Source organism: Coregonus clupeaformis, chromosome 36 (genome assembly GCF_020615455.1).
Source record: "Coregonus clupeaformis isolate EN_2021a chromosome 36, ASM2061545v1, whole genome shotgun sequence".
NCBI lineage: Eukaryota > Metazoa > Chordata > Actinopteri > Salmoniformes > Salmonidae > Coregonus > Coregonus clupeaformis.
In genome coordinates this window covers 11,742,117-11,755,020 of record NC_059227.1, presented here as the reverse complement: position 1 = coordinate 11,755,020, position 12,904 = coordinate 11,742,117, and the positions used below count along the sequence as shown (strand labels likewise).

At 41.9% G+C, this 12,904-nt stretch overlaps 1 protein-coding gene across 4 annotated transcripts in view; it reads right to left on the bottom strand.

Moving 5' to 3' along the window:
• Positions 1-12,904, bottom strand: part of LOC121552884 (disheveled-associated activator of morphogenesis 1-like) — a 141,271-nt gene that overhangs the window by 15,895 nt on the left and 112,472 nt on the right. For 3 of the 4 annotated variants that reach the window (XM_045211257.1, XM_041865978.2, XM_045211258.1), the window contains exons 11-17: positions 12,318-12,456; positions 11,844-11,902; positions 10,802-10,989; positions 10,216-10,509; positions 9,395-9,502; positions 8,085-8,114; positions 4,480-4,580 (exon numbers count right to left, since the gene is read on the bottom strand). In XM_045211257.1, coding sequence (XP_045067192.1) covers positions 4,480-4,580; positions 8,085-8,114; positions 9,395-9,502; positions 10,216-10,509; positions 10,802-10,989; positions 11,844-11,902; positions 12,318-12,456 — 919 coding nt within the window. The remainder of the gene's footprint in view (positions 1-4,479; positions 4,581-8,084; positions 8,115-9,394; positions 9,503-10,215; positions 10,510-10,801; positions 10,990-11,843; positions 11,903-12,317; positions 12,457-12,904) is intronic. The other variant, XM_045211259.1, reaches the window with a different exon arrangement.

Below are 12,904 nucleotides of genomic sequence, written 5' to 3'. Positions count from 1 at the left end.
TAACGTTAGTTAGACTGCTTTTAGACTCGGGAGCACATGGGCACATAGGCTTCCACCATGGGCAACAACAAAGTCTGGCTACTAGTTCATTTTCAGCCAAATATGTTCAACTCATTGCTAGTTTATCCAGTGACCACCGCATTTAGAAGGATAGCTACTGACTGAAATGTAGCTAGCTGGCTAGCTAACATGAGGACTCACTCTGACCATGCAGTAGCTAACTAGCTAGCTAGTAGTGGACGCTAAAAGACACAGCTAGCTAGACTAGTGATGGGAAGGTCGGCTCTTTTTACTGATTTCAGTAAAAATAACTAATCTTACGACTCATTTTGTTCATTTGAGTCAATAATGCCCAGAGCACGCAGGACCCCCCACCGGCAAACGATGAACTGAAAACGTGAAATAATATTTTGCTCACCGTAAGGGGCTTATTGGAGCTGTCATTTGTGACAGACTTGTAAAAGTGTGCTTTAAACAATGTACATTTGTTGATTGCTAGGCATACAAATAAGATTATTTCTTAGTTGTGGCTGCAACCGGACTAGATTGTCGGAATGCATTGCTTGCCGTGAGGGTGATAAGCACAATATTGTTCGCGAACTGTAGCATCTCAAACTATTTGTTCTCATGTTCGATTTTGTTGAGCAGACTGTGTGCATGTTTTGGTTCTACAAAGCTGTGTTCATCATAACATTCAATAATGAATTATTTGCATGTATTCTTGCACCATGAGATCAATAACCAGTTCTAAACATGTCTTTTTCTTCTCTTTGCTGTCATTGCTGCCTGCAGCATGATCTATTTTACAGTTGTTGGTCGGAGCGTGTATTAATCCTGCTGGAGGAGCGCGTATTAAGTCACTGAGAAAAACGTATCATGACTCGAGTCATTAAAAAGAGTCGTTCAAAAAGAACGATGTTTTTATGAAAGGCACATCACTACTAGATTCAGGAGCTCATGGGCTACCCATTAGCCAACTGGTTCGACACGGGCAACAATAACTAGCGACTAGTTCGTTTTCAGACAAATATGTTCAACTCATCGTTAGTTAATCTACTGACCACCGCATTTAGGTGCATAGCTAATTACTGAAATGTAGCTAGCTAGTTTACTGGTCAGGCAGTAGCCACTAACTAATCGTGAATGCATTACCTATTCTTTGATACATTTGGGTTAACTTGGTCATATCAACCAACACATACCAGACAGTTTTGTGGGAAATTATTCTCTTATATTTTAGATGTGCTGTTAGCTTAATAAAAAAGCATTAATGATTAAACATAATAGGTTTGTGCTGTACTGATAGACTGTTTAACATAACAAGCTGTGATTAATGTGGGGAACTATTAGGGGGTAGGCTGAGATAAGACTTGTGTCTCACATACACACACACTGCCTCTTTGTTAGACCGCTCAAGGACATGTGTTCTGCTACAAAGATGTCTGAGGTTGCTGACTCGAGACAAGTTGCAAAACAACTAAACACCTGGCAACAGTGAAGCGCCAAGGGGCTGGGACCAGCCTGTGCGCCAACGATAGGCTGAGTAAGTCTAAATCACGCTCAGTCTCTACTCTGATAGGCCAGCAGCGAGCGGGTACTATCTCTGTCAGAGTATTTAAAGAAGAACTTATAACAATGGACCAGTTCTCTGACTGCCCTGTGTGGTATTTCAGTGGACCCGTATATACGAACATCATATTTACCATTGAAGTGTTTTGCATTAATTAAAATACTAGTCTATTTTAGAAGACGTGTATTGACCTCTTTTTGTTCCAATACCAGATTTGAATTGACGCAACTTAACAGTTTGTGGAAAGATTTAAATAACAGTTAGTGTGCTCATTTTTTTTACAATGATCGGACAGTGAAACAAACATAGATTGGTAGCTACAGGCTTTTATTTATTTCCCAATTAATTTGGTGATCAAGCTGAAGCTGGGTTTTCCAAGTCGTCCGGTCGGTGTTAACTGCTCATGCCCGCGGCAAGAGCTAGCTAAACAGACGACTCTGTAGAGCGTTTGTGTAATTTCACACACTCAATTAGGTTCAACCAATCACCCGACGGGTTCTATGTCGAGACTCATGAATATTCATAACTGCCTTTCTACGGAATGAAATTTAGTTTGCCAGAAGAAGAGGAAAGGCAGAGAGTTGGAAACAGGAATGCTGGGAAAACAGGACCAGAACACTTTCTATGTCAAAGAGAACCTTCCTTGGCACACAGCACATAGTCGTCTGAGCACTTAAATGCACAGAACACTTATAGGAACTCCATTGCTGAAATCGTGCCTGCCCCTGCCATTTTAGACCAAACACAAAAGTATTATATGGTTGTTGCTGAAACTATTAACCTATGTTGCTAAGCAGGCAATTTTCTCCCCGGGACTAACGGGTCTACATGCAAGTTCAATAAAGTATGTCTCGACCCAAAATTCTGACTCAAATAAGGGACAAACTCAAAATACAACTGTTGTTATCTGTTTATGTAGATCTGTTAGAGCAAAGTGACATTGTATTTTCTAAATGATAATTCCACCTTTGAGATGTGTCTACTTGTGCTACTGCTTACTAAACTGCTAGCATCACTGCCCATTGATGGGAGCATCTTTGTCTCTGGTGTCTTTAAATGGCATTGACCACAGCTGTTCCACAGATCATGTTTGCTCCTCAAAAATCAGGCCACATTCGTCTGAGGGCACCCTCTTAAAAGGGAGCGTAGTTCTCCATTCAATCCCTTTGGAGAGCGTCCGCATGGGTGGTCTCTGTTAAAGGCTTTTTGAAGCCCATTAAAAACCATTAAATGAAATTAGTATAGGAGAGGCGGTTGATCAGATTTTAGCTAGGATTCTGTGTCACAGCCTTTTGACATGGGGGTTGTGAATTGCGAGATGGGCCAGACTGTGTAAGGGGAGCTAGTTCGGTTTGTGTGTGTGTGTGTGTGTGCGTGCACAGTTTTTACTTGGGAAACCTAATAAACACATTGTAAAATAAAAGCTAGCTATGGAGCAACTTCATTTCACACCACATCCTCTGACTGAGAAACCTCAACCTTCTAGCTTTTGGAAAAAAAAGAACAAGTTGTGATCCTACAATCAACTCTACTTCTATTGTAAAACCACACCCTTTCAATAAATTGTTAGAAGTGGTCTAAGCTCACTTATAGAGAGCAATTATTGAGTGGAGTTCATGACCAGGAAAACCAAAAACACAACCATCTCTCTTCCTGAGCAAAACCATTAATCTTGCATCACAACCGAATGGCCCTCTTCCACCAAACTGTAAATCAAATCGCCTTGATGTGGGACAACCCGATTTGAACACCCAAAAAGAAAGCATTAGAAGTAGTGGGTTCCATTTTGGCTTGTTTCATGGTCGTTTTGAGTCAGATAAGTCTTGATTAAATTAAAGTTCCCCTCTGTGTGAATATGTGTGGCTTACTTATTATACCAGACCACATTCAATTAATGAGAAATCACAGCAGCTCTGCTAACGGAGAGCTGCTGTTTCATGTTGTTTCAGTCAAGTTTTGAGAGCCTGGAATTTGTCTCCAAGTAACTTCTACTGTCAATATATTTTAAAAACAATGTCATAAATGAAGCATTATCACCTTGAATGTCTACTGTCTGCCGCACACGTTTCTTTTTACGTAGCTTCTGCTGACCCTCCTCTCCCCTCCCTTCACACTTCTCTCTTTACTCACCCTCTTCTGAACCCTCAACCAATTTGATTGACATGATGTAGCCTACATCTCTGAACAGCTGAAAAAAAACCCCACAGTGATTTGAACGAACATTCAATTTTTGTATATATTTTGTAGGCTAATTTAGGATGTAGGCTACAACTTTCTCTATCTGTTGTAATTTAGGATTTTGCAGTAGCACAAGCAAGGCTCATTCTACACATTGCATTGGGGCAAAACAATCTGCGTATTAACCACACATTTGTGACGCTATAATCATCAATATGCTGCCAAATTGTAGCCCATTTTGTAAAACATGCGCCTTTCATTGGATAATCATGAAACTTTCTCTGTAAAGCTAACTTTCATCAAAAGGGGCTTTGGCTGAGAGTTTCCGTTTAGGGGGGTGGAGACTTCGCTAGTCTCGTTAGTATCTTTTCTCATACATCTTCCCTCATACCTGATGCAATTACGCAATAGTTTAGTTCTGGGTTTTCAAGATTAGCCTAATGTAAAGAAAGAGAGTGAGAGAATGTTTTGATTATGAGATAAAGTCCCCCATGATTCACTGGGGCCTGCTTTGAAAGAGAAGAATGACGCAAAGAAGAAAGCCTACTCACTGACATCAGGATCAAATCATAATTAGACAATAAAAAGTATTTACAATCAACAGGATATGACATTGCAGTGCTAATATGTTACTCTCATCAGAACAGGAAATGACCTCAATAGCATGGCCCAGTTTCTGACAACTGCCATTGACCAGGAATTTATCTGGCTGCCAGGATTCACACACTCACCGCAACAGGAGTATATTACAGTTCTGGGCTCGGCGGCCATCGATGACCGAGAGCTCCTTGACCTTCTTGGAGCTCAAGGAGTCCGAATCCTCACTCTCTTTCTGTGGAGAGTCGTTCAGAGGAGAGGCATTTCAGAATGGTAGGTATCTTAAGTAGGAGCAACAGTAGGAATACACACACACACAAAAAAAGTAAAGAAAGACAAACACACAAATACGAGACACTAACTTATGAAAAGATAAGAAAAACAAAACACACGAAAATACATGGACGAATACACATACGTGCGCACAGGCACATACGTGTGCGAACACACAGCAACAGACGCAGACATAAATTACATTTTAAAAAGACATGTCGCATTGAGAGTGAATGGACATTCTCATAAAGAGGGGATTGGATTTTTCTTTACATACTTTAAAATAAGAGCGGGTATTTCCTTCACAGAAAAAAACCTAGTTACTAAGCCTAAACTACTGCAATGTACAAAAGGCAATTGTTGATTTATGGAAACCATAATCTTTAATTATTTATTCATGTTGCTACATAGCCGCGGGAAGCAGGGGTGCTGAAGCACCACCTGAAAAATCAGAATTACATACATACAGTGGGGAAAAAAAGTATTTAGTCCGCCACCAATTGTGCAAGTTCTCCCACTTAAAAAGATGAGAGAGGCCTGTCATTTTCATCATAGGTACACGTCAACTATGACAGACAAATTGAGCATTTTTTTCACAGAAAATCACATTGTAGGATTTTTAATGAATTTATTTGCAAATTATGGTGGAAAATAAGTATTTGGTCACCTACAAACAAGCAAGATTTCTGGCTCTCACAGACCTGTAACTTCTTCTTTAAGAGGCTCCTCTGTCCTCCACTCGTTACCTGTATTAATGGCACCTGTTTGAACTTGTTATCAGTATAAAAGACACCTGTCCACAACCTCAAACAGTCACACTCCAAACTCCACTATGGTCAAGACCAAAGAGCTGTCAAAGGACACCAGAAACAAAATTGTAGACCTGCACCAGGCTGGGAAGACTGAATCTGCAATAGGTAAGCAGCTTGGTTTGAAGAAATCAACTGTGGGAGCAATTATTAGGAAATGGAAGACATACAAGACCACTGATAATCTCCCTCGATCTGGGGCTCCACGCAAGATCTCACCCCGTGGGGTCAAAATGATCACAAGAACGGTGAGCAAAAATCCCAGAACCACACGGGGGGACCTAGTGAATGACCTGCAGAGAGCTGGGACCAAAGTAACAAAGCCTACCATCAGTAACACACTACTCCGCCAGGGACTCAAATCCTGCATTGCCAGACGTGTCCCCCTGCTTAAGCCAGTACATGTCCAGGCCCGTCTGAAGTTTGCTAGAGTGCATTTGGATGATCCAGAAGAGGATTGGGAGAATGTCATATGGTCAGATGAAACCAAAATATAACTTTTTGGTAAAAACTCAACTCGTCGTGTTTGGAGGACAAAGAATGCTGAGTTGCATCCAAAGAACACCATACCTACTGTGAAGCATGGGGGTGGAAACTTCATGCTTTGGGGCTGTTTTTCTGTAAAGGGACCAGGACGACTGATCCGTGTAAAGGAAAGAATGAATGGGGCCATTTATCGTGAGATTTTGAGTGAAAACCTCCTTCCATCAGCAAGGGCATTGAAGATGAAACGTGGCTGGGTCTTTTAGCATGACAATGATCCCAAACACACCTCCCGGGCAACGAAGGAGTGGCTTCGTAAGAAGCATTTCAAGGTCCTGGAGTGGCCTAGCCAGTCTCCAGATCTCAACCCCATAGAAAATCTTTGGAGGGAGTTGAAAGTCCGTGTTGCCCAGCGACAGCCCCAAAACATCACTGCTCTAGAGGAGATCTGCATGGAGTAATGGGCCAAAATACCAGCAACGGTGTGTGAAAACCTTGTGAAGACTTACAGGTTTGACCTGTGTCATTGCCAACAAGGGGTATATAACAAAGTATTGAGAAACTTTTGTTATTGACCAAATACTTATTTTCCACCATAATTTGCAAATAAATTCATAAAAAATCCTACAATGTGATTTTCTGGAATTTCTTTTCTCATTTTGTCTGTCATAGTTGACATGTACCTATGATGAAAATTACAGGCCTCTCTCATCTTTTTAAGTGGGAGAACTTGCACAATTGGTGGCTGACTAAATACTTTTTTTCCCCACTGTACGTACGTACGTACATACATACGTACGTACATACATACGTACATACGTACATACATACGTACATACGTACATACGTACATACGTACATACGTACATACATACATACATACATACATACATACATACATACATACATACATACATACATACATACATACATACATACATACATACATACATACATACACTACCAGTCAAAAGTTTGGACACACCTACTCATTCAAGGGTTTCTCTTTATTTTTGCTTTTTTTCTACATTGTACAATAGTAGTGAAGACATCAAAACATTGAAATAACACATATGGAAGTAGTATCCAAAAAAGTGTTAAACAAATCATAATATATTTTGTATTTGAGGTTCTTCAAAGTAGCCGCCTTGATGACAGCTTTGCACACTCTTGGCATTCTCTCAACCAGCTTCATGAGGTGCATTTCAATTAACAGGTGTGCCTTCTTAAAAGTTAATTTGTGGAATTTCCTTCTTAATGCGTTTGAGCCAATCAGTTGTGTTGTGACAAGTTAGGGGTGGTATACAGAATATAGCCCTATTTGGTAAAAGACCAAGTCCATATTATGGCAAGAACAGCTCAAATAAGCAAAGAGAAACGACAGTCCATCATTACTTTAAGACATGAAGGTCAGTCAATCCCACCGTAAAGCATGGAGGAGGAGGTGTTATGGTGTGGGGATGCTTTGCTGGTGACACTGTCGGTGATTTATTTAGAATTCAAGGAACACTTAACCAGCATGGCTACCACAGCATTCTGCAGCGATATGCCATCCCATCTGGTTTGGGCTTAGTGGGACTATCACTTAATTTTCAAAAGGACAATGACCCAACACACCTCCAGGCTGTGTAAGGGCTATTTGACCAAGAAGGAGAGTGATGGAGTGCTGCATCAGATGACCTGGCCTCCACCATCACCTGACCTCAACCCAATTGAGATGATTTGGGATGAGTTGGACCGCAGAGTGAAGGAAAAGCAGCCAGCAAGGGCTCAGCATATGTGGGAACTCCTTCAAGACTGTTGGAAAATTATTCCAGATGTAGCTGATTGAGAGAATGCCAAGAGTGTGCAAAGCTGTCATTAAGGCAAAGGGTGGCTACTTAAAATATATTTTGATTTGTTTAACACTTTTTAGGTTACTACATGATTCCATGTGTTATTTCATAGTGTTGATGTCTTCAGTATTATTATACAATGTAGAAAATAGTAAAAATAAAGAAAAATCCTTGAATGAGTAGGTGTGTCCAAACTTTTGACTGGTAGTATATATATCTTCAAGAGGATGAAGATGTCAAGAGGATAAGATAAGAAAAGCAAAATGTCCTAAATGATAGAAGAGGAGGAGGATGACAAAAATGCCACACCATTTTGGGTGTGGAAATGAGTGAACTCACCTGTTTGCTGTTATTGACCATAAAGAAGTCCTAGAACGCAGGCAAGAAGCAAGGAAGATGTGGGCACTCGTTATAATGATAGCACAGTTGGGTGAATCCAGGCCAAAACAAACAAATAGAAACAAGCTCATAAAGGACATCAGAGATGAGTGAAGAGGGAGTGTGACTGCGTAGGCAAGCAAAGGCTGTTGGGCCATTAGAGATGGGTGTAGGTTGGGGGCTGGGGCATTGCAAAATGTACATGTGTGTTTGCGTGCATGCATGTGTGCGAGCTGATCATGAGGTGCTGGTGTTAGTGTGAGTCACAGGCAAAACAAATGTGGTAACATTGGAGTCAGTTGAGTGTGATATGTTTGTCATAATGTTCATTTAGACCAGGGATGTCAAAATGTTAAGGCAAATGTGAGAGCGGTCTCATCTACAACAGAGCCTTAACTATGAATTCACTAATGTTTGTAGATTTTTTAAAAACCATATTCAAATATATATATTTTAAATATACAAATAAACTAGTGATGGGGGACACATGGGGGCCATCTTGAATCAGATGTTGGGCCTCATTGTTTGACACCCCTGATTTAAATAGCGCATAATGAAAACCTAGGCTACATTGTGACTAAATCTCTTGTATTAGTATGATTGAGGTGAACTCAAGCAGATTTGCATTCCATACAGAGGGCCAGTGAGTAGCGAGAGAAGAGCTACCCTCGTGTTTGTGGCTTATGTGCTAGCTAACTGATGCTTTTAATAGCCCTGGGTCCAATTTCGTCAGTGGTTAAGGACACGGTCTGCAAATGTTTGTTAACACAAAAGTCCCTCTGTTTCCCCTGACGACACTATAGTGATCTGTTTGCATCATCCCACATACATCAGTGTTGCGGTACTAGGTAATACTAAGCTGCAGGCACTAAGGGCCAAACCCAATCTTTACTTGTCTGATGATCTTTAAGATATTTTACATTGATACTCTAGCATCATAAAAAGGTTATGACAGTGTATGCTAAGAAACCTTATAAATACTGTGTAGTCAGCGCTTTTTTGTATTTCTGTTATTCATACATGCAAGGCTTTTATGTTACTTAGTAGTGTCAAATGCCATAAAACTGCACACTAGCCAAACAATATGGTATTACTCTACATTTGTGAGATGGCAAATAATCAGCATGAGTGAAGTCATGTTTTGTATTGGTGCTTCTAACAAGAACGGAATAAGAGGGGAAAGGGTGGAGGATGGATATGTGTTGGGGGCTCTATAAAACTCTTCTCTTGTTCAGCAGGACCAGCGAGAACACTTGGCCGCAGTACAGTACCTGTTGTCTCTGGTAGGCCGAGAAGGTCTTCTCAATGTCCTCCAGGTCGAGAATTTTGAAAACCTTCCCGTCGTCGACTTCTGTCCATACAGTGCCCTCCAGCTTATTCTTGGATGGAGAGTGGGAGAATTGTATTTAGATTTTTTGAGGTGGCGCTTTCAGCAGGGTTGGGGTCAATTCCATTTCAATTCAGGCAATTCAAGAAGTAAACTGAAATTCCAAGCAATTAGGAAAATGTCAGTTCACCTCCTGAAATGACTGATTTGAGATGGAATTGACCCCAACCCTGGCTTTCAGTATCCTCAATATGTTCTGTAAGCAATCTCCAGCAACCATAGTTCAATCACCAAGGTCTAACACAAGAGTCTGTTATTCAAAGATTGCAACAGAAGAATAATCACTTATGGGAGCTAATCTAGAATCAGCTTAAACGCTAACAAGAAATATTCCCAGAACATACGGGAATGTTTTCATCTGGTTCCCCATTCTAAGTGCACTTGAATAACTGGAAAAAGGTAACATTCTCCTTAACTAAACCGAAACGTTCAGGGAACAAAATATTGTGAGCAGGGTTTACAGACTAAAATGTCCCTGTCGCTATCAATGATGACAAAGAGGAGGTCATATTGACTCTGTAGGGAACTACCAGGGTCATGTTCTTTAGGGCACACAACGGAAACCATTTTAAAACGTTTTGCAACAGAGAACAAAAATGAGTGTTCCTTATTGGACAAGTCTAGGTAGTCTATCCCTGTTTCAGTCCATTGACTTCTGTTTGATCTCTAATGAACATGACCCTGTTCAAACCCATGCACTCTCACCTCAGCTAGCTTGGCCCAGTTGAAAGATTTTAGTGGGTTGGACGGCTGGGGGATGTTCTTCTTCTTGAGGGCGGACCCTAGGGGTGCCCCAGGGGGAGGAGGTATCCCTCCCATGGGTGGCCGTCCAAAAGGAGGCGGGGGACCACCTGGGGGTGGGGGCGGTGGAGGGGGCATCATACCCCCTGGGGGTGGTGGAGGGGGCATCATGCCTCCTGGGGGAGGGGGGGGCGGGAGAGGCCCACCAGGGGGGCCAGGGATGAAGGGGGGACCGCCTGGGACACTGGCAATCTGTCTCTGGAAATGTTGGGGGGAAATACACAGATAAAGACAATGCACCATCACATCTTAATGAATCGTATTTCAATCCTTATCTTATCGCTCACTTTCAATCTTATGTAGTAACATTGGTTGCATCAGAGACCCATCCAGTAATTTACTTTAGGTGCCTTGAAATCATGTATTTTCTATAATGTACTGTAAATCTAATAACAGTTAATGAATCTTGATGAAACATAATGAATCTACATTAAGGCATATTTGGTGCCATTTCTTTGTATAAGTATGAAGGAGTTGAAGGGTGACGTACAGAGCTGAGGTCGTGCAGCCGGACAGAGAGGTCAGCCACTTGCTGCTTGACCGCCTTGTGCTCGGTGCTTTCCTTCTCTAGCTTCTCCTTCATCTTGTTGAGGGTCTGCATCATGTCCTCCTTCTCCTGGGTCTTGGCGTCACACTCACGCTCCTTCTTCTCAAACTTCTGCTGGAGCTCGTGGTGCTCTGCCCGATGGGGTTGGAGGTTATGTTGTTTGTGAGAGTGAACAGGTTTGGTTCCATTTCAATTCAATTAAGACATTTGGATGTTGCCCGTTCCTTTCTATGATCATTTTCTAATGTTAAATCACAATCTTTGTTGTGATCAACCCATGGGACCACATGGTGGCTCAGAAGATGCTATGGTTGTCTGCTGTTATTTCTGATAGTGCAGGATAGATCTAAAAGGGGCAGGGTAACATATGGGGCAATAGTAGGCAGTGACTGGATCAATGTGCTACTGGTGAGGTTGAGGACTCTTCAAAGACTACTAGTCCAATAGTGAGCTACAAGAGATACGAATATACAATAAAAGGTTCAAAACTTGTGTTGGCTGACCGGCAAGTAGCTACATTCATATCCACAGCAGTCCAATTCATCTGATAAGCATAAAGCCTAAATGCATTAAGATGAACACATTCACTAGTTCATTTACATTTATATTTTAGTCATTTAGCAGACACTCTTATCCAGAGCGACTTACAGTTAGTGAGTGCATACATTTTCATACTGGCCCCCCGTGGGAAACGAACCCACAACCCTGGCGTTGCAAGCGCCATGCTCTACCAACTGAGCTACAGGGGACTAGTTCACTGTGGAGAACTGTACCATTTAATTGGCATCCTCTGAAAAACCATCCCTGCCGATTTGTATTACTTGTACATATTGAAATTAGTCAACCCCTTCCATGTGAAGTGTAAATTAATTCAAAACTCGGTTCCTCCAGGACGCCGTCGACTTCTTTGTGGTCTTTTTAAAAATGTGCAATAAAGCCAAAGGGCAGTGTTTCACAAAGAAGCAACTCAAAAAATGAAACTGACCTTTTCGCATTTTCTCCGCCTGCTCTTTCCACTGCTTGACCTCATTTTCATTGACCAGCCTGTAAGGAGAGGGACACAAACAAAGTTACCGGAGGGTCCTCAATGTGAGCATTCTATGACTGATGCATTGACTTATGTGAAAGACAATATCCCAAACAATCAATCCTGTGGAAATGGAGCTGAGCTCATTGCTATTATGGGAATTAAAATACAGTTTTCACACTGAAGCAGTGCAGACTAACAGATTTTAAATACATTTTCTAAGAAGCCTACAAGGGACTGAGGTTCCCTACAGTATTGAAGTATTGATTGGAGGGTCAGCTTGGAAGATATTTCAATTAGACAGTTCAATTATGAATTCTCATGTCTTTACTAGGCCTAGATCATCCCAGCTCATCCCAGTCAGTTGAGTTCAAGCAGGACGTGCTCCCTCTCTCCCTCGTCATCTTAAAGGGTTACACGGAGAGCACTCACATCCGGACCACATTCTTAACATTGAAGTTCTCCAGGGGCGTGACGTCGGGGTCGTGGCCCTTGTCGTTCTGCAGGACCATCTGCTGGACGATGCGGTCCAGCAGCAGCCAATACTGCACTGTGTTTCCACTCCTTTTATCTGGGGGGGACAGGGAGATCACACGTGTCATCAAACACAGCCGATACAGAGAGGAAGTTGAGTAGAAGAGGCCTCTCTGCACAAGTAGATATTTAGCTAGGGACAGAAAGAGGTTTCCACAGTTGATTTATACAGTGTGGCTAAAGGGCAAGATGCCGTCTTGGTTTGCAGACAGATCCTCATACGGATACAAATTCATTTGTGCACAGACACATGCACATTCACACTTGTGCACATCCACACACATGCACATGCACTCGCACGCAAACACACACAGCTAGCAGGAAGAAGACAGCAGGTCAGCTCTACTGGAATCAGAGGAGGTTGGTGGCACCTTAATTGGGGAGGACGGGCTCGTGGTAATGGCTGGAACGGAATCAGTGGAATGGTAGCAAATACATCAAACACATGGTTTCCATGTGTTTGATGCCATTCCATTTGCTCCATT